The 22,648-nt window shown below is 39.4% G+C and overlaps 1 protein-coding gene across 3 annotated transcripts in view; it reads left to right on the plus strand.

Annotated features, from left to right (window-relative positions):
• Positions 1–5,015: 5,015 nt before the first annotated feature.
• The window catches only part of fbn1 (fibrillin 1), a 66,847-nt gene continuing 49,214 nt past the window's right edge, over positions 5,016–22,648 (plus strand). For 2 of the 3 annotated variants that reach the window (XM_023953173.1, XM_023953174.1), the window contains exons 1-7: positions 5,019–5,296; positions 5,473–5,752; positions 7,225–7,307; positions 8,748–8,846; positions 9,824–9,919; positions 10,719–10,814; positions 21,998–22,195. In XM_023953173.1, coding sequence (XP_023808941.1) covers positions 5,110–5,296; positions 5,473–5,752; positions 7,225–7,307; positions 8,748–8,846; positions 9,824–9,919; positions 10,719–10,814; positions 21,998–22,195 — 1,039 coding nt within the window. In that variant the 5' untranslated portion in view covers positions 5,019–5,109. Of the gene's footprint in view, positions 5,297–5,472; positions 5,753–7,224; positions 7,308–8,747; positions 8,847–9,823; positions 9,920–10,718; positions 10,815–21,997; positions 22,196–22,648 lie in introns of all 3 variants that reach the window. The other variant, XM_023953175.1, reaches the window with a different exon arrangement.

Below are 22,648 nucleotides of genomic sequence, written 5' to 3' on the forward strand. Positions count from 1 at the left end.
CAAAAGTTTTTAAACCTTCCTCCAACAATCTTCAGATGTCACATGACTCATATTCTTAACTTGCAATCTTTCTTCTCCTTTCTCTATTACATTAATCTCTTAAAAGTGTCACAGGCACAATAAAGGGAACAATTACAACTTTTCTGTTTCATTCCTGTGGGAAACTTTTTATTATTATTATTATTATTTTTAGGATAAATGAGTTCTCGCAGTGTCAAGATGAATATGTGAAAATTGATCCATCTGGGGAGCAACAGGATTCCTTGAAGTTATTTTGTGGTTATGTTTGTGCTGCAGCGGAGGCCTGTAGATGTGTAGTGTTTGTGTTAACGATGAGGACCATGTGTCATGAGATGCAGCCAATCCCAAACAGTTGATAAAATGTTTCAGTACAACATGCTCGTAACATAAAAACCTGAAGCCAAGCTCAGAAATCGCATGTAGCGCAACGACACACATGCAAAAAAAACACAAGTAAGAAAAAAGGAGGAGAGGAGCGGAGGAAGGAGGGAACAGTTTCTGCTGCGGCTCATTTTCTTGAAATATTTCACATGAATATTGGCAACAGTTGTGGCGCAGAAGACAAAAGGAAATGAACCATGGCTTCTGCAGCCAAAGACAACATGCAGTGTGAGAAAGTCTCTCTGCAGTTGCTGCTTTGCAGTCCAGTAAGAGACCATCTCAGTGCAAGTTATTAAAACCTGCCGTGGGATATGTTAAACGTGAGAAGATTAGTTAATGAAAGGCCATTTGTGATGCTGCCAGGGAAAATTGGTCTTCTGCCCCGACAAAGCAAAAAACAAGTAAGGAACAGGGGTTGTGTAATTACAGAAATACAGCTTTTTTTGTCTGTGAAAGTTACAGCACAAACAAGCAGGCGGCTTGAAGATGTTTATCTAACCCTCCTCTCAGTCCTGCTATTGAGGCCTTTTTAGTTTAGCTCTCTTATGGCAAAGGAGTAAACATTTCCCAGAATGAAGCCCACGCTTTGTTACTAACATTGAGAAGATTAACTGAGCACAGAATGGGGTGGAGGTGGGCAGAAGGGTGGGGGTCATCTTGCTGTAAATGGCATCCACCCTGTGTGGAGGAAAAGGCAGAAGGCAACCCCTCCATGCATACATGTCAGAGTATGTCTTCAAGGAAAGAGGCAATTTCTGAAGAAACAGTGATGAGGTGGATGCTGGCATCACTGATACAGCTCAGACACAGTTGTAGTTGAGAGTTCCCTGGTGGTGGTGGTGTGGCTTTGTCGTTCATCAAAGTCATCCTAAACATTTTGACAGATTGCAGAGTGCTGTGTCTCACAGAAAATCAACTGGAAATCAGTAAGCACAACCAGAATTCATACAAAAGTTTTTTTTTCCTATTGTTGAAAACTTCAAGGTATTTAGGTGTGCCCTCATACGGTAACACATTCAACATTTGCTACATTAAGATGATTTCTCATGGTCTTTTATTTCAAAAGGAATGTGTGTGAACCTCTGAAAAGTTATTGACAACTTTATATTTAAAAAAACAATCTGATTTTTTCCTTATTTTATTGATGCCACAAAAGAATCTGAGTGGCTCTTTCAGTGTTGAAGATTGCAGAGCCCTGGCTTACATGCTTGGGTTTTTGCAATAATGGTACGGAAGATCAACAATTTGTCATTCAAACGTTTAAATGGATGAGAAATTTAGTGTTAGTTTTAAATGTACTGACTTTTTTGAAATTTTGCTTAAACTCTCCATTTAACAAATTCGGCATCATTGTCTCCGGGGACTCCAGCCTCCTCCCACCGTCCAAAAACATGCTTTATAGGTTCATCGGTTACTCTAATTTGTCCCTAAGTGTGAATGTGTGTGTGTATTGGTTTGTGATTTGTGGCGACCTGTCCAGGATGTCCCCTGCCTTCGCCCATGAGTGACCGTGATAGGCTCCAGCAGCCCTATGACCCCCAAAGGGATTAAACAGGTTCAGGAGATGGATAAATTAGAAGATGGAATCTTGAAAATTGTTTATACCGGCTGAGGGTATATTAGCACACCTGTTGCACATTTTGATATCACTATCTGTTTGTATTTAAGACTTCTGTTCCTTTTTTGTTGTTACTGTAGTTGCCATCTGTGTATTCAGTTGTATTTTGTTCAAATTGTGTTAAGGCTTTTTATTCACAAGTTTTTTTGTGTTGATATTTTAATAAAACTTTTTGAGTTTGTGACATGCCAGGCCAGTATTTTGGTCCTTTATAACCAATCACCTTGACATTAAACATGATCTTTGAAATGCTTTAAATGTTAAAACTATTATTCAATATTTATTCATGTATGTAACTTAAAGCATAAGGTTTATTAAGAAAAATTGCAAAGTTTGTAAACTGTTGGCATAAAGGATTGGGGAAATCTGGCAAGTGATATTAGCCAAATAAAAAACTAAAAATTAACCAATAAAATTACTTTTCTCTCAGGTCTTACTTTGAATTATTTGGTCTAAAAATGAATTGTTGCAGAAACTACTGAATGTAAAAATCAAAAAAGCTTGATAAACTTGTGATGCCAATCTACTAATTAATACAACGCTTCTACTGCATCTCAACTTAGTTTATACTTGGGATTTTTTAGGGAAACATTTGCTATATAAAGTTGTTCAATTCTCTCATGAGTATGGAGCAGAATATATGCCAATGAATGGAACCGTGTATCAATATGTCTAAGCATGGAACCACATCCCTTAAAAAGATAGGAATCACTTTGACACTGACACAAAAAACTAAACAGCCATGAAACTTGGAATTGTGAACTTTAAAAATGAATCCTGAATAGCTAATGTTATTTTGGTGTTTGAGTGCATGTTACAGCCCAAAGAGGACTCAAATGCAAACAAATCTCATTTAGAAGACAGTGATAGTCCCCTGGCCCTGTCTGGGGCTTCTGCTGGTCGCCGGCATCCGCCTTTCCAGTCGGGCAGTCGGTCTCTGCTGCTTCCCCTGGTTTGTCCTTGGTGGGGCTGGCGGGCAGGTTGCCCGGTTGTGCAGTGTGGGCTGACCATGGTACCAGCCTGTGGGGGGTGGGGGCGCATGACCCCCGGTGGTGGCGTACCTCTCATCTGGGCGCTGGCGTAGGTCTTGTGCGGTCGGGGTATAGGATCTGGGCCCGCCCTTGGGGTGGGATGGGTCTCTGCCATGGCGGGGGCTCCGGTTCTGTCTCGACGGTGAGGGTCTGGATGACGTGAGGGTCTTTCTCTTATGGTGGGACTCTTATGCCTGGATCGGTCACAGTGCTGCGCTGTCTGCCGCTGGCTTTGGGGTGTGGGGTGCCGGGCATTCTGGCTTTGCTGGAGCATTCAATGTGATCAAGGCACACTCTAAGAAGCACACATTCATTCAACCCACCTGCTCATTCACCTTTGCACAAAAATGGGCATGGGTAATGTTTTCACACCCTTCTTTAAGACTATTGGTTATGCAAATCTTGTGGGTATCTGTCTGTGTGCATAAGTCAATGTGAGAGTCTTGTGAGATAAATATTCCATCATTGATGTATGACTTTACTTAAAACCTGTAAATAGTTTTGTGCAGACTGTTTGTTGGTGTGTGTATGCGAGAACAAAGTCATGCAATTTACTTATGACACTCTTATGTTATGACTCTGTATTATCGACTGCCCCCCCTCTATCTCCCCCCTATCCCCCATCTCTGACATCCCACTCTCTCCCTCTTTTTTCTTTTTCCATCCGGTCCAACAAGGAATGCATATAAACATCATAATAATGATAATAAATGACTCTTAGCCTCAAATACAAAAGGGGTTTATACAAATACACACTCTGTCTGAATATCCATAAAGACCTATTGTAACAGTAAAATTTGTCCAACACAAGAGCCTTCAGCTCTGCTATGCTTGCTCTGTTAAAAAAAAAAAATAAGAACGCAGTGACAGTGGCTGAACTCAGGATGCTGCCTGACAGGAGGCTGTCTGGAGGCAGATGAAGAGTTTTGGCCACATGCAAAGAAGTAAACACAGTTTTGTCAGCGGAAATGGAGGGGCCTTGCAAAGGGCAGGACTTTATAAAGAGAGAGCCGCGCAGCATTGTTGTAACTATGTTAGAGTTGGTGGGCAGACTTCCAAGTGAGGAAGTCAGCAAGGTTAAAGGAGATGCATATTTCAACCTGAGCATCAGACGATGAGAAATCGTCTGGTTAGTCAAACTCCTAGGATATCCCGTGCAAGAGATACAATTATGATCATTTCTTTTTGCCAAAAAAAGTGGTTTTAAGATTGCAAACATTTGATGCTCAAAAAAGTCTGTGAAACTTTACATGTAACCTTGTGAGGGAAAAGTAAACATAAAAATGTGAGCTTGGTCACAGCTATGTATCAGTCAAAAATCTTCCAGTACTTTGAAGATATGTTTAGACTTGTGTTAGGAAGGTGAGGAAAAGATGAAGTGAGATGGCTGTTGGATTTGGAGTGATAGCAAAGTTCAGAGAAGAGCCAGACTGACTGTATGTTTTTAGGGTGTGGAGACAGACATGAGGCAGGGTGTGTGAAAACTATCACTGCACTGCACCACATTCCTAAAGTCACAAAGTATGCACAGTGAACAATTTAAACAAAAAGATATTCAATAAAATGTACTTCAGCAGAACTTTTCACATAAAATGCAGACATTACATTAATTTATTTAAATGTAAACATTAGCTGCATGCCAGGATAAGTATTAGGGAGAAAAATCTTGTGCATAAAAAAGCAACCTACAATATGAAGATTTCAAAATCCATTTGAACTACATATTGGTGATTTTTTTTTTATTGAGCCTTGGAACTGATGAATGGACGTTTTAACTTTTCTGGCTGGTATATTCAGCATCCCCATGACAGCCATAAGCTCTGTTAAAGGTCGAAGACTTAAAGCGCATTTTTGAACTCAGGCTTTTGTATCGCGAGAGCATCGCACAAAAGAGAGAGCGACAGAGAGGGAGAGGAAAAAAAACGTTTTGGGGGAAAGTGGAGGAGGGATGTGGACGGAGCTCTGCAGAGCAGGACAGACGCTGTGAGTGAGTTTTGGTGTTCTCATCCTTACGCCAGCTCCTCTAGCTGCTCTGTGCAAAAGCAGACGCCCCATTGGATGAGCACGACCAGACTGCAAAAGTTACAATGCGCATCTGTTTATTATAGCTGCTCAGCGAGAGGCTTGAGTGACTTTTCCTCTTTTCCACAGCTTTGCCTCTCAGCGTTTATTCAGCTGTACCTGCAAGTCAAAGGACAGGAGCCCTCGGTCGGGTCCTTTGCAAATCTCCTGCTCGGGAGACAAGGTAGTACTTCCACCTCATCTCAAAATTTATGAAATCCAAACTCCAACTAACTTAAAAGGAGTTTTAGCGCAGCATTTTGCGCACAATCATATGCGTAATTTCTGCGTTATTGCTGCGTAATTTCCAAAGTTTATGTCTTTATTTTAAAAGTTAAACATGTTTTCACTTTTTTCCAGCTCTGACTCCAGACCACAGAGGTCAGACGGGTCGGGGAAAACTTAATTGTGTTGTTCTGAGCGCTGGAGTTGCACACATGTGGGTGGACATGCGGGACAGCGCGCGCGGAGAACGGCTGCCGCAGCTGGCCGTTGCTTTGCTGGCTGTGCTGTCGCTCTTTGCTGGGCTTGGAGACCCTGCTGAGGTGGTGGACACCGAGGACAGGGAGGCGGTGACCAAGATTACCGACACTAGAGCCAACCGGGCAAAGAGGAGGGGAGGAACAGACGTCCTGAGAGGGTAATATGCAGTGATATCTTCTGATGGTTAAACATTAGAAGATTATTTTCCACTTTTCTATTCTTTTCTTTTTTCTTTTTCTTTTATTTTGGCATTAACCTAAGATGGGCACATTTTAAAAATACTTTATTCTAGTTTCGGAGCAGGTGCCTTTACTGGTTCTTTCTTCTGGGAATGTGAAGGTCAAAAAATGTGTGTGTGAGTATGTGTACTCTCATAGGGGGTGTGTGTCTTTTAATAAGACAGACTGAGACCCCTTAGTGACATGGTGTGTGATGGGAAGTTTGCAGCAAAGTTTGGTAATTAAATACTGGCAAGAATACCACATTCCTGCTGACTGCAATAATAAATTACATCCAAACAATGGAGGCCATTGGTCTTGCGTCTGTGGCAGAGGGGGAGAGAAAGAGACTAACAGCCTAATCCCCTTTTTAGCCAAATACACCACACCCCAGTTGTGGATAAATGACATCTGCAGCTGTACACAGTGGGTCACTGCTGGATAGAGGAAAGACTGTGTGTGCACGTGTGCATATGTGTGTGTGTGGAGAGATAGGGAGAAAGACAGACATAAGCAATAACGAAAAGGAAAAAAAAAAGACTTTGTCCAATGATGACGGCAAACAGATGATATAGGTCACACAGTTGAGGGCTTGATGAGCGTTCTCCACAGGAATCTCTGTTTGACATCCTAAGTTTTCATTTATCACATCATCTGGGTCCAGAGACAGGAAGAGCATAACTGTGTAATGCAGACTCACCACAGTTTGAATGGCTTCATCATTCATTGATCTGCTCTGACTGCACAGTGTTTACACAAACCTATGGATGGGTGTATGTTCAGTGGGTGATCACAAGTTCACATATGTAAACCTGTCTCAGACCGATAGGCGGGAGAATGGGCTCTGATGGTGGCCGAAATATGCTTTAGATTTCAGTGCACGCAAAGACTGTCCTTTGTCTGTGAGGCGACAAATGATCCTAAAAAATTAGGTAACAGTGTCAAAATAAAGGGTAGAGTATCATGAGAAACTTGCATTCCTAAAGTTTTTTGAATGACACCAAGTTTAAAAGTACAAAAAAAAAGAAGAAATAATTTGAGTGGGACTGTTTATGTGGTCACAAGAGAAAACAAAGAAGAATGAGAACTACAAGGACAAATACTGCGGTATCTTAGCCCAAAATGTTTGGAAAAAACTCAGAGGGAAGAATAAGAACTTCAGAAGGGTCTTATTTCTTAATCTATTAAATTGTGGGAATTCTTACTATCTTTTTGAGTTAGACACTTCTTTTTTTTTTTTTGCAATGTTGGCATTATGTAGGGAAGCTAAGTGACAGCAGGCTTAAAGATGCTTTAAGGCTGCAGTGATTAAATACTTTAAAAAATGTAGTATGTGGTAAACAAACAAACAAAATAAGATGTTGTGCTTGTTTATGTGGATTTTGACCTTCCAGTGGTACATCTTTCATAGGCCAAATGTTTGTGGCTCGAGGAACAATGCCTTCTGCTGCCCAGGCTGGAAGACTCTTACTGGAGGGAACCAGTGCATTGTTCGTGAGTACCACCAACATTATTTATTTGCATTTGTTCAGAGCTAAATTCTACTATAAAAGGGGGAAACAATCCCCTCAAAACTAACAAGGTATGGAGTTATACTCCTTTCTAAAGTATTGTGTTACAACAGCAAAAACCTTTTATTATGTCCATGCAGTTCTGACTGGAGCAATAATTTTGACAGTTGTGACTCATTTTTGTACTGTTTGTTGACTCTCCCATTTAAGTACACTTTGTAGAATTTGCATGAAAGACTTTGCTGTACAAAGAGTTAACTTTGGCCTGATTGTTAAAAGAGAAGAAGGTAAAGTTATTTTAAAATTATTTTAAGTTAGAAAGAGTTTGCTTAAAATACATTTAATTAAAGTCTGTTCAGAGTTAAATGCATTTTACATATGCCAAAAACATTGGAAAGACCATAAAACCATGAACATGGCTACATGGCTAGATTTAATTTGAAAATGCTATTTTACATTGGATTTTAATGTCTAGTTAGTATTTGCATAGTAGTATTTACCAAAACTGTTCAATCCCTCCCCTCTTGAGTACACTGGGATGTTCTAGAGAAAGTGATGGTGAAGGAGCATCATCATCAAGTACAACTTTTTTTAAAATTTTGATTAGAACAGTCTATAACAAAGGTCCCAACCAGTGGATTATGGATGGATGTTGGTTCATGTGTCATTTAGTAAAAGGTCATAAGGCAGGCTGAGGAACAATATTTTAATGGCTGTCTGTATCAAACAAATGGTGATGAGGTGGCGGAGCTGGTGGCACTTACACTTTGTCACACAGTAGGTGTAGCGACTTCAATTGTTCAAAACCAAACTGTCGCTGAGAGGCTGATGCTGGGTGGGTCCGGATTTTGAAAACCATAAAGCATAATGAAGTTTGTATTTTGAAGTTTTAATAATGAAAAATGAAGGTAATTGAATCCACTTATTATATTGTGATCAACAAAAGAGAAAAAACAAGGAATCAAGAAAAAAGCACAAAAGCGTATAAAGCGTATAAAGCGGTCAATAAAAAATATGGCAACCCAGCTCACCCCCCCTTCCATCTTAAACAGGGATAACCCACAGGTGAGTTAAAGTCAATTAATGTCACCGCCCACAAACATGTGACCCACCAGCTGATTACCTTACTCAAGAACCTATAAGCAAAACAAATCTATATTCATTCACCATAAGAAAGACCACACTTAATTCATGGCACCTACAATAGGAGTTTCTAATATTTGTCTGCAGAAGTCAGAAACTGACAGCCTTTTCTGAATCAAGTGATGCAAAAATATCTATAAAGCATGCAAAGTGAAAACCAGTACTGGAAAATTCTGTTTTTAGCATAAGTTCTTTTGTGTTTTTGGCAAAAGACATTATGATGTTTTTTTTGTTTTGTTATGTATTGTTGCTTTATTAATTGTTGTATTGCGTTTTGCAGCAATATGCCGAAGTATGTGTGGCGATGGTTTCTGCTCAAGACCTAATTTATGCACCTGCCCCAATGGCCAGATTGCCCCTACCTGTGGATCCAAATCAGGTAGTTTGAACTCCTTTTTTCCTCCTTCAAATCGTTTAAGTCTAACATCTCTGATTCACAGTAATGTACTTTCATGGTTATATTCTGCACATAAGTTCAGGGCTGACTGGCACCCAGCCAAAAGATAAGAATGATTGATGGAAATAGGAGTGTTTATTGGTACAGAATATTTCTTAGACAGTTTAGCCCATATCCTACAGCATTCTCTACATTTGATTTATTAAGAACACCAATCATTTCCAAACTTGATAAGCAGGAAAAAATGATGCACAATAGAAATTATGCATGTACTCTACTATTTCTCAGTTTTGAGAACTTATTTTGAACTTTTATATGTCATGTTATGTTTTTTTCTTAGTTTAGTCTGGCAGCTGTGACTTCTCCTGAATGCCCTCCCGTCCTCTGAGAGTCTTCTGAGAGTCACAGCTGCCATCCAGCTCATATATAGGGTGTTATCTTTTTTAATTCTGTGTGAGTGTCCTTGTGTTTTCCTAAAAAGATAAATTCTGTCGTTCGGGACCTAAGGATCAGTAAATCCTATGTTTATTCGAGGAAGTGTGTCGTGTCCTTCCTGCTTTTGGGTTAATTCTGTCGGCCAAACCGTAACACTATAGAATTAAACTAATTTTTGTTATTGCTCTTCTCCTCTCATTACTTTACAATAAGAACCACCTATCACTGATACCAAAGATAATAGGGCACATGATGCAGATCAAGGAATTTGATCGGGCAAAATACAAACCTCTTATTTGTAAAAGTAACAGCACGGTTGGAAAATTAAAATATTTCAGCTAACAGTACATGAAACTACTGTGCTTATCTGTTAACAAATGATCAAAAGTTGTATTTAAGCTTTAAATTAGCAGAGGGGTTATTGATTGGTTCTTTGTAAAGATGAATTTTTAGTGTATGTTATAGTTGCACAAGGTTTGGAGAAATCTGTGTGTATCATTGTTTTTTACATTTTTCATCAACAGTCCAGAACTGTAACATTCGGTGTATGAATGGAGGATCATGTGCGGAGGACCACTGCCTGTGCCAAAAAGGATATGTAGGAAACCACTGTGGACAGCGTAAGTTATCACTGGGATGTACTCCAATATTACAATATTTAATGACATGTGACAAGACAAAAAAACACCGCCACTAATGTAATTTCTATAGCACATCTACTTTAGTTTAAACACAGACTTAAAATCCACTCTGACGAAAATCATGTTTTTACAATCTTAACATGTTCTTGTGGCATTTATCTGACAATGGAAGACATGTATTAAGAAATTTAATCTTAAATTTTCATTTACGAGTATTTCTTTATTCAAATTGTTGGGAATCAGGAGCAAACAAAAAAAATGGAGTTTGATAAAGAGCTTCTTTGTGATCTTTGTGATGAAGATAATATGCTGGGCGGGCCACAACTTTACTGCCCTGAGCTCTCAGCAATGGGGTGGGGAAGGGGAGGGGACGGTTGAAACAATAAGCAGAAAATCTAAACTTTGATTTTATTAATTTAAATTAAATTGGCCAGCCATCGAAGGAGTACCACACCTTCAGCAAAAAGTTGCTGGGATAGGCTCCAGCAACCACTTGACCTCAAAAGAGGCTAAGTTGGTTTAGGAAATGGATGGATAAATGAAATTTGAATTTAGCAATATGTTAAATTTGTATAAGGCCTGAATTGCATGACATACTTTACAAGTTTTTTGTTGCTAATTATGGGTCACATTTGCTTGTTTCAGATGCAAAACCAAAAACAGGATTTTTTATTTACAATATGGGCTTTCAACTTCATTCAAATTCTCAGTAATGTCCAAAAAAGTGTCCAACAGACTATTGTTTCTCATGTTTCTTATGCTTTGTGTTTTTCCTCAGCGGTCTGTGAAAATGGTTGTCTCAATGGAGGAAGGTGTGTTGCTCCCAACAGATGCGTGTGTACATACGGCTTCACCGGGGCCCAGTGTGAGAGAGGTAATGAGTGCAACACAGCAATTCTCTGCAGTTCTAAATACCTATCCTACTGTAAACAGTTCCTTACAGTATAGGTGATTTAGGACTCACTGCTGCTGAAGTGCTTTTTTTTTTTAACACGTGACACGTTGAGTGACTTTTTTATGTGTCATGCCACTGGTTGGAGGAATATGGTTTGTTGTGGAACATGTGGAGAAATTACAATTTTTTTTCCACATCTGCTCTGAGACGACGCACTTGGGAATGGGATGCTGCTTTTAAATGTTTGTTAGCTAAAGACCTCCCATCCTCTTGTGGTTGCTTTCTGGCACATGGGAAAAAAGGTTCCAAAATATACAAGCACACGCAAGCACAGCGGTTGATGCTGTTTTTCATTGAAATACACACATTTGGTTTGGATGCGTTACGCATGTCTGTTGCTGAAATGACCTCTGGAGGTCAAAGTGTTGACCTTATAACACTAATGTTAAGATTGGCAGTTGAGATCTTATTAAAAAGCTTTTTGGTCTTTTGACGTCAAATGTCAGAGTCTTGACATTTGGATGATTTGTTCCTTTGGTTTGCACCGACAGAGATGACACTACATGTACTTTAAACCCTGCAAATATTATGTCCTGTCTAGTCATTCTCAGTTTAGTGCCAGACCTTATTCAGTAAGGCACGCTTGTAGATGCGAAATCGGGTGATGTAGAAATTTGGCCAGATGGTGTGTAACTGTTCAGGAATTCAAATGTTGCATTTTTTTCTGCCTACTTGTCTTCTTGAAGTTCAAGCTTGCAGGGAAAATAATGAATTACAGGAACTGTTTTTAGGGGGAAGGAAGTAACACTAAGCCACATCTGGTTTTAAAACTGAGATTTGCTATGCAAGTTGAAGAAATCCAAGCAGGTTATTCGCTGTCAGCTGCATCTTTCTCACTCGATTGATGAGTTTTGCAGTTAAACAAGAATAAATCACAGTGTCAATCATCATGCTGTATCATTCATTAGTAGACCACATTGAAATTCAAATTCAACTTTATTTACAGAGCACTTTTCCTGCTACAGAACACCTCAAAGTGTTGTACATACAATAAAATAAAAAGAACAATAAAAATAGTAGTAAAAATAGTAATCATAATTTAAAAAAAACAACACACATAAACATTCTACAAAAACAAACAGGGAAAAACTTTCCATAAAATCAAATTAAAACATGAGGAAATGTAAAAACGACTTAAAAGCTAAGCTAAAAAGAGGTATTTGTTTTCTTATTAACCTTCACAGTGGATGAAGTCCTCACATCCTCAAACAGGGTGTTCCACAGGCGAGGCTCGCAGTGCTGAAATGTGGTCTTGCCATGGGTTTTTGTGCTACAACCATCATACCATTTGCATGTTCTCCCCGTGCATGCGTGGGTTCTCTCCGGGGTCTCCGGCTTCCTCCCACCATCCAAAAACATGCTTCATGGGTCAATTGGCAACTCTAAATTGTCCCTAGGTGTGAGAGTGAATGGGTGTGTGATTGTGGCCCTGCGATAGACTGGCGAACAGTCCAGGGTGTCCCCTGCCTCCGCCCACAAGTGGCCGGGATAGGCTCCGGCAGCCCCTGTGACCCCGAAAGGGATAAAACGATAGAAAATGAGTGAAAATGAATGAACCATCATACTACGTGGTTCCATAGAAGATCTTGAATTTCTCTTTTAATCCAATGAAAAGCAGTTGTGCTAATATCAGGAAAGACCTTTCTTCCTGTTGCCCAGCTTTAAACTGTCTTGACAGAATCTGGCTGCAAAAAATGAATTAGTTAAAGAGATAAAGACAAAATAATGTCTTTGCTTATATTCAAACATTTTAAAGTTTTTAACAAACTATATTGGACTTGGACCACAAATCTTTGGGTCAAATCAACTCATGTGATTAGGAGTTTTCCTGCAGAGTCCACATGTGTTTTGTCGATTTGGGGAAGACATATGACATCAGGATCGTCTCCCTCATCATTTCTAATGGGCGCTTAGGGAGTGTGTCTATTTGGTCCTTGCACAAAAAGTATACGAGCTTGGTTTGCAATGCTGGCATTTATGGGAGGCTCATTATGATGGACTCTTACCGCTCTTTGTCACAGATTCTCTTTACAGACTGAATTTCTATCTTTGCTCTAGAGATGGACAAGTTCCAGTCAGGATTAGAGTTCTGCTTTTTGCAGATGACGTGATCCTTTTGACTTCATTACGGTGGCCCAGAAGGGTCACAACACAACACATTAACTTTACACACAACACATTAACTTTACACACAACACATTAACTTTACACACAACACATTAACTTAACACACAACATATTAACTTTACACACAACACATTAACTTTACACACAACACATTAACTTAACACACAACACATTAACTTAACACACAACACATTAACTTTACACACAACACATTAACTTTACACACAACACATTAACTCACAACACAACACATTAACTCACAACACATTAACTCACAACACAACACATTAACTCACAACACATTAACTCACAACACAACACATTAACTCACAACACATTAACTCACAACACAACACAATAACTCACAACACAACACATTAACTCACAACACAACACAATAACTCACAACACATTAACTCACAACGGAAGTAAAGCTGCAATGGAAGTGCTTTTATTCTGAAATTTCCACTGGGCTGAGTGGCTAACTGCCTAACAGAAAGTAACGTCACAGTGAGCTGTGGAGGGAGCATGATTTTCTACAAGAGAAGCTAGCTGCACCGTTGCCAGATTGGGCGGTTTTGGGTGTAAATTTGCGGTCAAAAATGCATAATTTGTGCGGTTTTAAGGTCGGTTCAGCGGGTTTTTTCCCACTCATGAATATATAATAGCGGCCTACGTTAGGCCATGTGGCTTTTGGAGTTCTACTGAAGCTCGTTGAACGGCAGAGCTTATTGGACCGGGCTCTCATCTAACCTGTTGTTGGGGGAGTGCAACGCCCCGCCTCTTAGAAATTGTGTTCATTAAAGCCTGACAGTGCGATCTCTCCACATTTGTCGTGTCAAGTGTTGGGGACCGCGTGCGTGTGTGAGAGGAAGACGAAGAGGGAGCGGAAGAAAGGAGAGGACCGCTGCAGGGACTGGGAGGGTGTGTGGGTGGGTGGGGGGTGTTGGGGACCGAGTGAGTGTGAGAGGAGGGGGCTGAAGAACGGAGCGGAGCACGTGCAGCGACAGAGAGGGGTGCGAGTGCAGCGCGGAGGAGTTTGCGTTAACATTGTGTAGCTTCTCTTGTAGAAAATCATGCTCCCTCCACAGCTCACTGTGACGTTACTTTCTGTTAGGCAGTTAGCCACTCAGCCCAGTGGAAATTTCAGAATAAAAGCACTTCCATTGCAGCTTTACTTCCGTTGTGAGTTATTGTGTTGTGTTGTGAGTTAATGTGTTGTGTTGTGAGTTATTGTGTTGTGTTGTGAGTTAATGTGTTTTGTTGTGAGTTAATGTGTTGTGTTGTGAGTTATTGTGTTGTGTTGTGAGTTAATGTGTTGTTGTGTAAAGTTAATGTGTTGTGTGTAAAGTTCATGTGTTGTGTGTAAAGTTAATGTGTTGTGTGTAAAGTTAATGTGTTGTGTGTAAAGTTAATGTGTTGTGTGTTAAGTTAATGTGTTGTGTGTAAAGTTAATGTGTTGTGTGTAAAGTTAATGTGTTGTGTGTAAAGTTAATGTGTTGTGTGTTAAGTTAATGTGTTGTGTGTATCGTTAATGTGTTGTGTGTAAAGTTAATGTGTTGTGTTGCGACCCTTCTGGGCCACCGTACTTCATAGAGTGGCAAACCACAGCCAAGACTTGGGCGGTTTTAAGTCAAGTGTGAAGCAGCTGAAATTAAGATTAGCACAGCCAAGTCTGATGACATGGTCTTTAAAAGGAGTGAATTGTTTTCTCAGGGTTTGGAATCATTTGCTGCCTTAAGTAGGTGATATGAAATATAGTCTTTTGATGAGAATACATGGAAAGATCGATTTGAAGAATTCAAGAAGAAGCATAGTCCAAATTCTTTCTTGGTAACCATGTTTAAGTCACAAAATCTGTAGGTGTAAACAAAAAAATTAACAAACTTAATAAGAAAATTAATAGACAAAAATCCCTGCTCTGCATGTCAAATACTTGAAAACCCTTTCTGAATGGATCTGCCTCAGGTCCTGCTTTTTTTTGTTTTCCAATTCTTTACTGAGAACATTTATTCAGAACTAATCTGTAATTTTATTAATCTGAAATGTTAATTTCTGAACCCCTATGCTTTTTGCCCCGTACTTAACATTTGGCTTTTTAAAAAAATGTAAAAAATGTGGACAAATGGATACTGTGGCGTTAAAGCATAGATTACTTTCACTGGAATTTCCTTGGCTGGGATCCATCATCTCCTAGGGAAAAGCCATTGTGCTTTCACATAAACACTGACACATGCATAAAGCACATGTGTTTGCACACCCCTCTCTGTTTTTAAAGCAATTTGCAGAACTGTGTGCCATTATGGCTTGATCTTATCACATTACAAAAAACACGAGGTTTCTACAAACATGTGATCTAAGCAGGAGAGAAGTGGTTGCACTTGAAACTCAGAAGTTTTCTTGGATGTAGAAATGATTTGCTGCTCACTGAGCATGAACACATCACTTCCACAGAGCTGAATGTGGCCAAAGTGGTCTGCTGACCACTCACCGCCAATAAGCTAAGCTAACTGGTACATCTATGTTGTCTTTGTTTATTCTTAAATGTGATTTTGGTTGGAATGTGTAATTTGTGAGACACAGCCACAGTCACAATACTGCTGCATTCAGAGCTATTTCCTCCTGCTGAAGAGTCATGGAGCTACATGGCAATAAATTCAAGCTTTTGCTATGACGCCATTTAGTTCACTTAGGTCTATGGGGGAATGGCTGGCCTCAAATGTAGCAAATCAGAAACTGAATTTCCACAGGGAAGTCATCCGGTCAGTAGAGGGTTGTCTTGCGTTTCCCCTTACAAGGACGCGTTTCATCCCAGTGCAAATCTCACAGATGTAATCAAGCTTCTACGTTTCCAAGTGTCTGTCAGAGCTTGCTCAGCTTGTCAGAGGAAATCTGATGACCTGCCAGTAGAAAAGTCCCCACCTAGATGAGCAATCATAAACTCATGCAGAGAAACACAAACAAAATATAAGAATACATATCTAAAAATGTTTTAAAAAAATATCTTGAAAATGGGTCCAAAATGTGTTTTCCAAAATGAGCTCGTCACAACCAATGCCACAGACACACCGGGAATGAGTGCTAAATGCGCATGGACAAGCAGGAAGGGGCTTTATGTTTACTAGCATATGTCCGCCACCTACAGTTGGAGGAGGCTTGTGTGATTTGTCGAAGTGGTGCAAATCTCGTGAATTATGCTCAGCGCTTTTTCTTTCACAGCTCTATTCCAATATATGAAAGAATGGGTGTCATAGAATTCCAGCTGGGCACAAACTGGATTGATTGGTATTGATTTCTCCTCAGTTAGTTGTTAGTTGACACTAAGTGAAATAAAAGGGACACCATTATACGTCGCTACCCAATACAAGTCCCTGAATGGTCAAAGTTTGACCTGGTTTAACTTGCAATGTGCATTCAATGGCAGTGCGTTTTGTACATAGAGCTCCAAAAGGTCTTAAAAACTTGTGTAGCTTGTGTACACGTGAACACAAGAGTTTTGAATGCGGGAGCAGTCCATTCATTGGAAGTGAACTCTTGAACGTGTATTGCCGAGGACAGTGTGACCTTAGCATAATAGCTACATACAAGCTTTATGTTGTTAGACTCAAAGACAGGCTGTTACAAGTTCCAGCCGTTATCCTCTCCATAGGTCATGGAGTCACAAACAATGACAGACAGCTTTTAAGTAAGCCACCATAAAATTAGAGATGTTTTTAAATTATTTTATGCATAAGGTGGCTAAAGTCAAAACTTTTGGATTTTGGAGATGATTGAAGATAATCTTTTAAGTTACTTACAAGTGCCATTCCCTCTAGCTCAGCATACAGACACAAACAAGGAATCTCTAGCAGAAAAAGATCAAGACAAACTCTTCTCTGCAAGTTTAGAACTCTCCTCTAAACAGCATCTCCTATAGGATTTGGCCAAACAAGAGAAAATCAAACAAAAACTAGTGAAGACCATTTCTGCAAACTGAAGAGGTTTGAGATCATAGATGACCAGAAATGATCAAAGATGCTGTATGGTTGAATGAAAACATGTGTGATTGCTCCCAGATGTACAGGACATGGGTGGATCCCCCAGCTGATTGCAGTACACAAAGAGACAAAAGATGACGGATGATATGACATCATTTTCGCTCAACAGCTGTTTGCCTCTCCCTGTTTACTCCTGGAAACTGTTTAAGTGCTGTGCTGGTATTTGCTGTATTCCATCTGAGATGTTTGCGTTTGAAAATGTGCTCAATTACACTTCAAGCTGATGTAGGCAGGCATCAGATCAGATAAGTGTGGCATCTTTAAACTCACCTGCAAAATAAAACCTTTAGCAGCCTGTTAAAGATTTGGGAACTGTAGTTTTTCTTCATTCAATTACAGTAATTCTCTCTAAGTTGGAATCAGTGAGTCAGCTCTGGCTCTCCTGCTGCTTGTTCAAGATAAAGCAACAGTGGAGTAACAAAAGTGGCCAAATTTTTCCTCCTACTGCAGTCTTTTTAACTCTCCACTGTTTACCAATCAAGAGCTGATTTTAAACAGAGCTCTGCTAAATTAGGCCAATAACAATATTGGTGTTTTTGCAAGTATTATAAAACTCTCCCACTAACACTCACACACACACACACACACACCGACACATAGAGTATTTTTATCCGCCCTTTTACTATGTAAGAAAGTCAATACAGAGTCTTACATTTTAGTTTTAGTAGATAGTACTTTACTTTTTAAGTTTATACTAACAATAGGGTGACAGGTTGGTTTCTTATTTAGGTCATATACGGTCGCCAGGATGTACATGGCCCATATAGTATCGTCGTTGGTGATTTTAAAAGACCTAAATATCAGATGTAGTGTTGACAACAACAAAAAAGGGAAAAACAATTAAATCAATCTAATTTGCATGAAGAAACACAAGTATGATTACAAAAGTGACAAGACAAATATGTATCTCGGAAAAATGGGAGAAAGGACTCTTTACTGAGAGTTTATTGCTAAATATATACCAAGTGATCATGTGGCCTTATCTGTTCTCCATCAGTACTACAATTGTTACACCTAAACATAAGAATTTTGCTGAAACTATACATATGAAAATCCATCTGTACATTTTTCTGAATTCCCCTAGGGGGCACAGGGTTGCTGGAGCCTATCCCAGCTGCTTAGTAAAGGCAGGGAACACAATGGCAGGTCGCCTGTTTGTCATAGAGCCACACACAATTTAGAGTCACCAATTAACCCAGGAAGCATGTTTTTGGACTGCAGGATGAAGGAGAAAATCCATTCATGCACAACGATGTCATGCAAACTCCACATACAAAGGTCCCAGCCGGGATTCTCATGATGGTCTCTTGGTGTGAGGCGAGAGTGCTAACCACTACACCACCGTCCAACCCACATTTAAAATTTTTATAAAATAAAAATATAATACAATACTTTGTATGACTCATCACCTGAGTAATTAATATTTACTAGTTTAAACTTAAACAAGGCAGTCTTGTAAAAAGTAAATTCATGGCAGAGCTGCTCTTTTGGATTCCATTTATTTGTATAGGTGTAATATTAAAACGTCCAGTGATATTTCTTTCTTACAGTCTAAAATTTATTGGAGAATTTTTGGTTTTGCTTCATCGTAGTAATTACTGCTAAAAAATGAATCCACTGTTTAGTTGACACTTAATCTTGTCCTGCAGTCTGGTGGGTCTGATGATGTGACTTGGGGAAAAAGTCCTGTTTCTAATTGAATTTTTTTTTTTTTTTTTAAACAGCAGAGTGGTCCATTTTTTTGCATCTTGTGTGATTGGTCAGTGTTGAAAAGTAGAACATGATTCTTTTTGTTTTATGGTTAAAACATGGCGTTTATGGTTCGAGACATTTATGCATTGAATTGAGCAAGACGGCAGATGTTTCAGTGGTTCTACTAACTTTTTTTGTGGGACATAAAAGTATTGTTGAAACAAATGACCCCGACAAGCACTCAAAAAAATATTAAAAAGAAATATTGTGTTCAGAAGAATCTTCTCCAGGTAAACCAGGAATGAGCCAAAAAGTCTTGAAATTTCAAAAACATTTCTTTAAATGAGGAGAAAATCTATCAATAGGTTAAGAATAATTTGTAACTTCAGAAAATTATTTTAGTCATGCTTTTTCAAACTAAGATTTTTCTTCTTCCAAGTCAGAAAAATAAGATTTTTTTTTTCTTGAAACAAGTTTTTTTAAAACTTTGTTAAGATTGTGTTTTTGCAGTGCAAAATATGAAATTAATTCACATCTTTAAGGGTTGTGATTGACCTTACAAGAGAATTTTTGAATAAAATGTTTTCATTGACATTAAGTCATTTTTATGCCTTTTTTAATGCTGCCATAGATAAGTAATACAAAGTTAGAAACAATAGTTTAAAGTCAGTCAGATCTGAAGTGAGTTTGTTCATTTAGTTTCACCTCCAATAGGTGAAGAAGTCAAGAAAGAAACCAAAGCCTTTCTGTCCCAGTAGAGCTTGAATGAAGGGAGTGCAGAGAAGAGAGAAAGATGACCCATTTCTGTCTCACACTGCACTGCTGCCAGAGGCTGGGAGACTGTAGAAACTGCTGTGCACGTGACGGTCTGGGCTGGGTCCCGGTCCACACGGGAAACGCACAATGTCTCGTTTGTTTTAAACGACTGCTCTGTTGGAACTGCTCTCCCTCTTTCCTCTTGCTGTCTGTTGTCTGCAGTGAAATGTGGAAATGATTTTTGTCTTTGGATTGCTTCCAAATTCTTTTGGGAGTAATATGTTTTTCGTTCCCTCTCTCTCAATCCTGTGTTTCACCATTTTTCAATCCTTCTCGATAAAGATTCTGTGATTTTGTTGAATCGGGTTGGGAGTTTGAAACTAAGGTGTGGTCTTTGGAACAGGAATGAAATGAGGGGAAAGATCTGTGCAAGCAGTCTGCTCAGGGAAATGAGGTTTAAACCAGCTTCAAGGGGAGGAGGGGGGGAAAGAAAAGTCTTAATGGAGGGACTTTCTTCACATTATCACATTAGTTAGGAGCTATTTAGCTTTAATTTTGGGCTGCTGTAGCTGGTGAGGAAATCACCCTGTGTGTTCCATAGATACGCCCTGCCAGCTTCTGTGGACCATATGGATCAAGACCTTTTGACTGGATTTTGCATCATTAGACAAATGCAAAGCATTAAAGTATATGTGCACATTTAGTTAATTCTCATTTAGACATCAGACCAAACATTTATAAAGATCTTATTCAAAACTAAATTAGATCAAATTCTATTTTAATTCTGTCGATAAAATTTAAATTCACCTGTGTCATCTTGCTACTCAGTGTTAAAGAAGTCAATATTGATCATTTCAAAATAAATAAACAGAAAAAATATCCTATTATCTCAACTGTTTGGTGTAGTTAAGTAAAATTTAAGCCAGTTCAGGAAAAAAAATAATATGAGACTTTCACTGAAAAATTTTCATATAACTAGATTTGGATTTTTAATGCAATCCACAGGATTAGAAAAGATCCAGAGGAGCCAGAATCAACCTGCCAAAGCAGTTCTAGCTCAGAGAAGACAGGAAGAAGGCAAACAAAAACATTTTAATATTAGTTAATTAGTAAAGGCAAAAATCAGTGCATCTACAACGACTGAAGTAGCTCTAGTTCATGGGCTGACCTGGTTCCTGAAGTGTTCAGTTTATAGATTGTCATGCACAACAGTAAACAGCTTTCTTCCCCTCCACTAACTCACGGGGAACATCATCACATCATCTTTCATCCAGCTGCTTTTCTCTTCTGATAGTTTCTAGGCATCGTCGTAGTGTGTTACCATTTACCAAGACATACATTCACACTGCCTGTTTTGTCATTAGGAGCAACTTTAAAGGAACTTTTTTGAGTTTTTGCTACAGATATTATACATTAGCCTTTGGAGTCCTATGTTAGTTATACCCTAGTTATTTTAGGATAGAAAATTTTGACTTTTGTTAGTTTTCCCAATTTGTACTATGGAAAATGACCCTAATGTTACTTTTATGTAGTTCATTCTGACCTGTACAGTTTCTTCATAAATAATTTGACCTTAAACACACATCTTCAGAACAATTGGTGCACGTATTAAATTAAAGAACACCCTTTAAAGTCCTATAATCATCTTTCGATCTATTTTCAAAGTGTTTCCAGTGGCCTTTTAATTATGATTATGTTGTTTTTAGCTAAAATAAAAAAATCTGTTGTTTTCTAGGACATTTTTGCAGAGCGGCAGTAGTTTATTAAAAATTTGCCTCTGAGTTGCGGGTGGGACCGCAACCCCCCACCCCCTATTCCTAAAGAGGACCTGGCTGCAGACATCAATGGCCAGAACCAGAAGTCCTCGACTGAAACTGAAAACCACTCCACATCACTTGACTTTATTTTAACTGGCGACACTAACAGTCATGATCTTTCCTGTTTTATGCTTTAATAGAAGGTTTTTTTTTTTTTTTGCAATTCTGATCACTTTTGCTTTAGAGTCGGGGATAGGGTTAGGGTAAGTTATCTAATTTCTGCTTCCGGCCAGCGATGTCAAGTGCCAACTTGTCTGCTACCAGGTCCGTCTTCCATTACAGTGTTTTACATCACAACTACGCTCTTTTCCAAACTGCTTTTTTGTGCTCTGCTCTAAATTCACAACAAGTTTAATGAAGAAATACTCAAAAATGCACATTTTAGCCTATTTTTCTTAACATATGTCCTCTATCATCAGAAACATACCAGAAAAACATGTTAAAAACACCCAAAGGACGATTTTCGTTAGAGTGGATCTTTAAACCGCCTGCCATGAACACAATTGTAAAGAGAAGGTGGAAACATTTATTTTTCTTTTTTGTTTCTGCTTTTCTTTCATAACATTTCACAGATATTTCCCAATATTTCAAGAACTTGTGTCGGCCCTTTAAAGGAACAATAAAAATGTATTCTTGAGTTTGGAAAATCACAAACATTAATCTCACTTTGCAGATTACCGCACTGGTCCGTGCTTTGCCTCTGTGAATAACCAGATGTGCCAAGGCCAGCTCTCAGGCATTGTGTGCACAAAGACATTATGTTGTGCCACTGTGGGACGAGCGTGGGGTCACCCTTGCGAGATGTGTCCAGCCCAGCCTCACCCCTGCAGAAGAGGGTTCATACCCAACCACCGCACCGGGGCTTGCCAAGGTAAAGTCAGCCCCTCTGAGTCTGTTTCTTCTCTCCTTTTCTCTTGTTAACCCCTGCCTGAACTTCTGAATGTAGTATTTTCTTCCACCCCTTTTCTCTCTATTAACTCTTTCTCCCTCTTATCTGGCCTCACTATCCTCACCTCTGTCCGCGATCCTCTCCCCAGAGGATTAATTCTAATTGGGTTAAATTTGGGTGGGTGGCAGTGCCTCCCACATGTGTATGGAATGCCCTCAGACACCCGCTGTGGCGGGCCTGTCAGAGTCAGTAACACGGGTCAGTGGCAGTGCCACGTGGGAGAGCTCATTTCTGGTAAGACGACCCTGTCTGGCTGCTCCAGACCCGACAACATCAGAACCTCGGCAGGGGAGGCGAACCCGAGCCAGCACCCAGAGGAACACAGAGTACCCTGAGACAGCATCATCCTGCGGGAGTCAGGCTAAATCATTAGAT

Source organism: Oryzias latipes, chromosome 3 (assembly GCF_002234675.1).
Source record: "Oryzias latipes chromosome 3, ASM223467v1".
In the NCBI taxonomy this organism is placed as follows: domain Eukaryota; kingdom Metazoa; phylum Chordata; class Actinopteri; order Beloniformes; family Adrianichthyidae; genus Oryzias; species Oryzias latipes.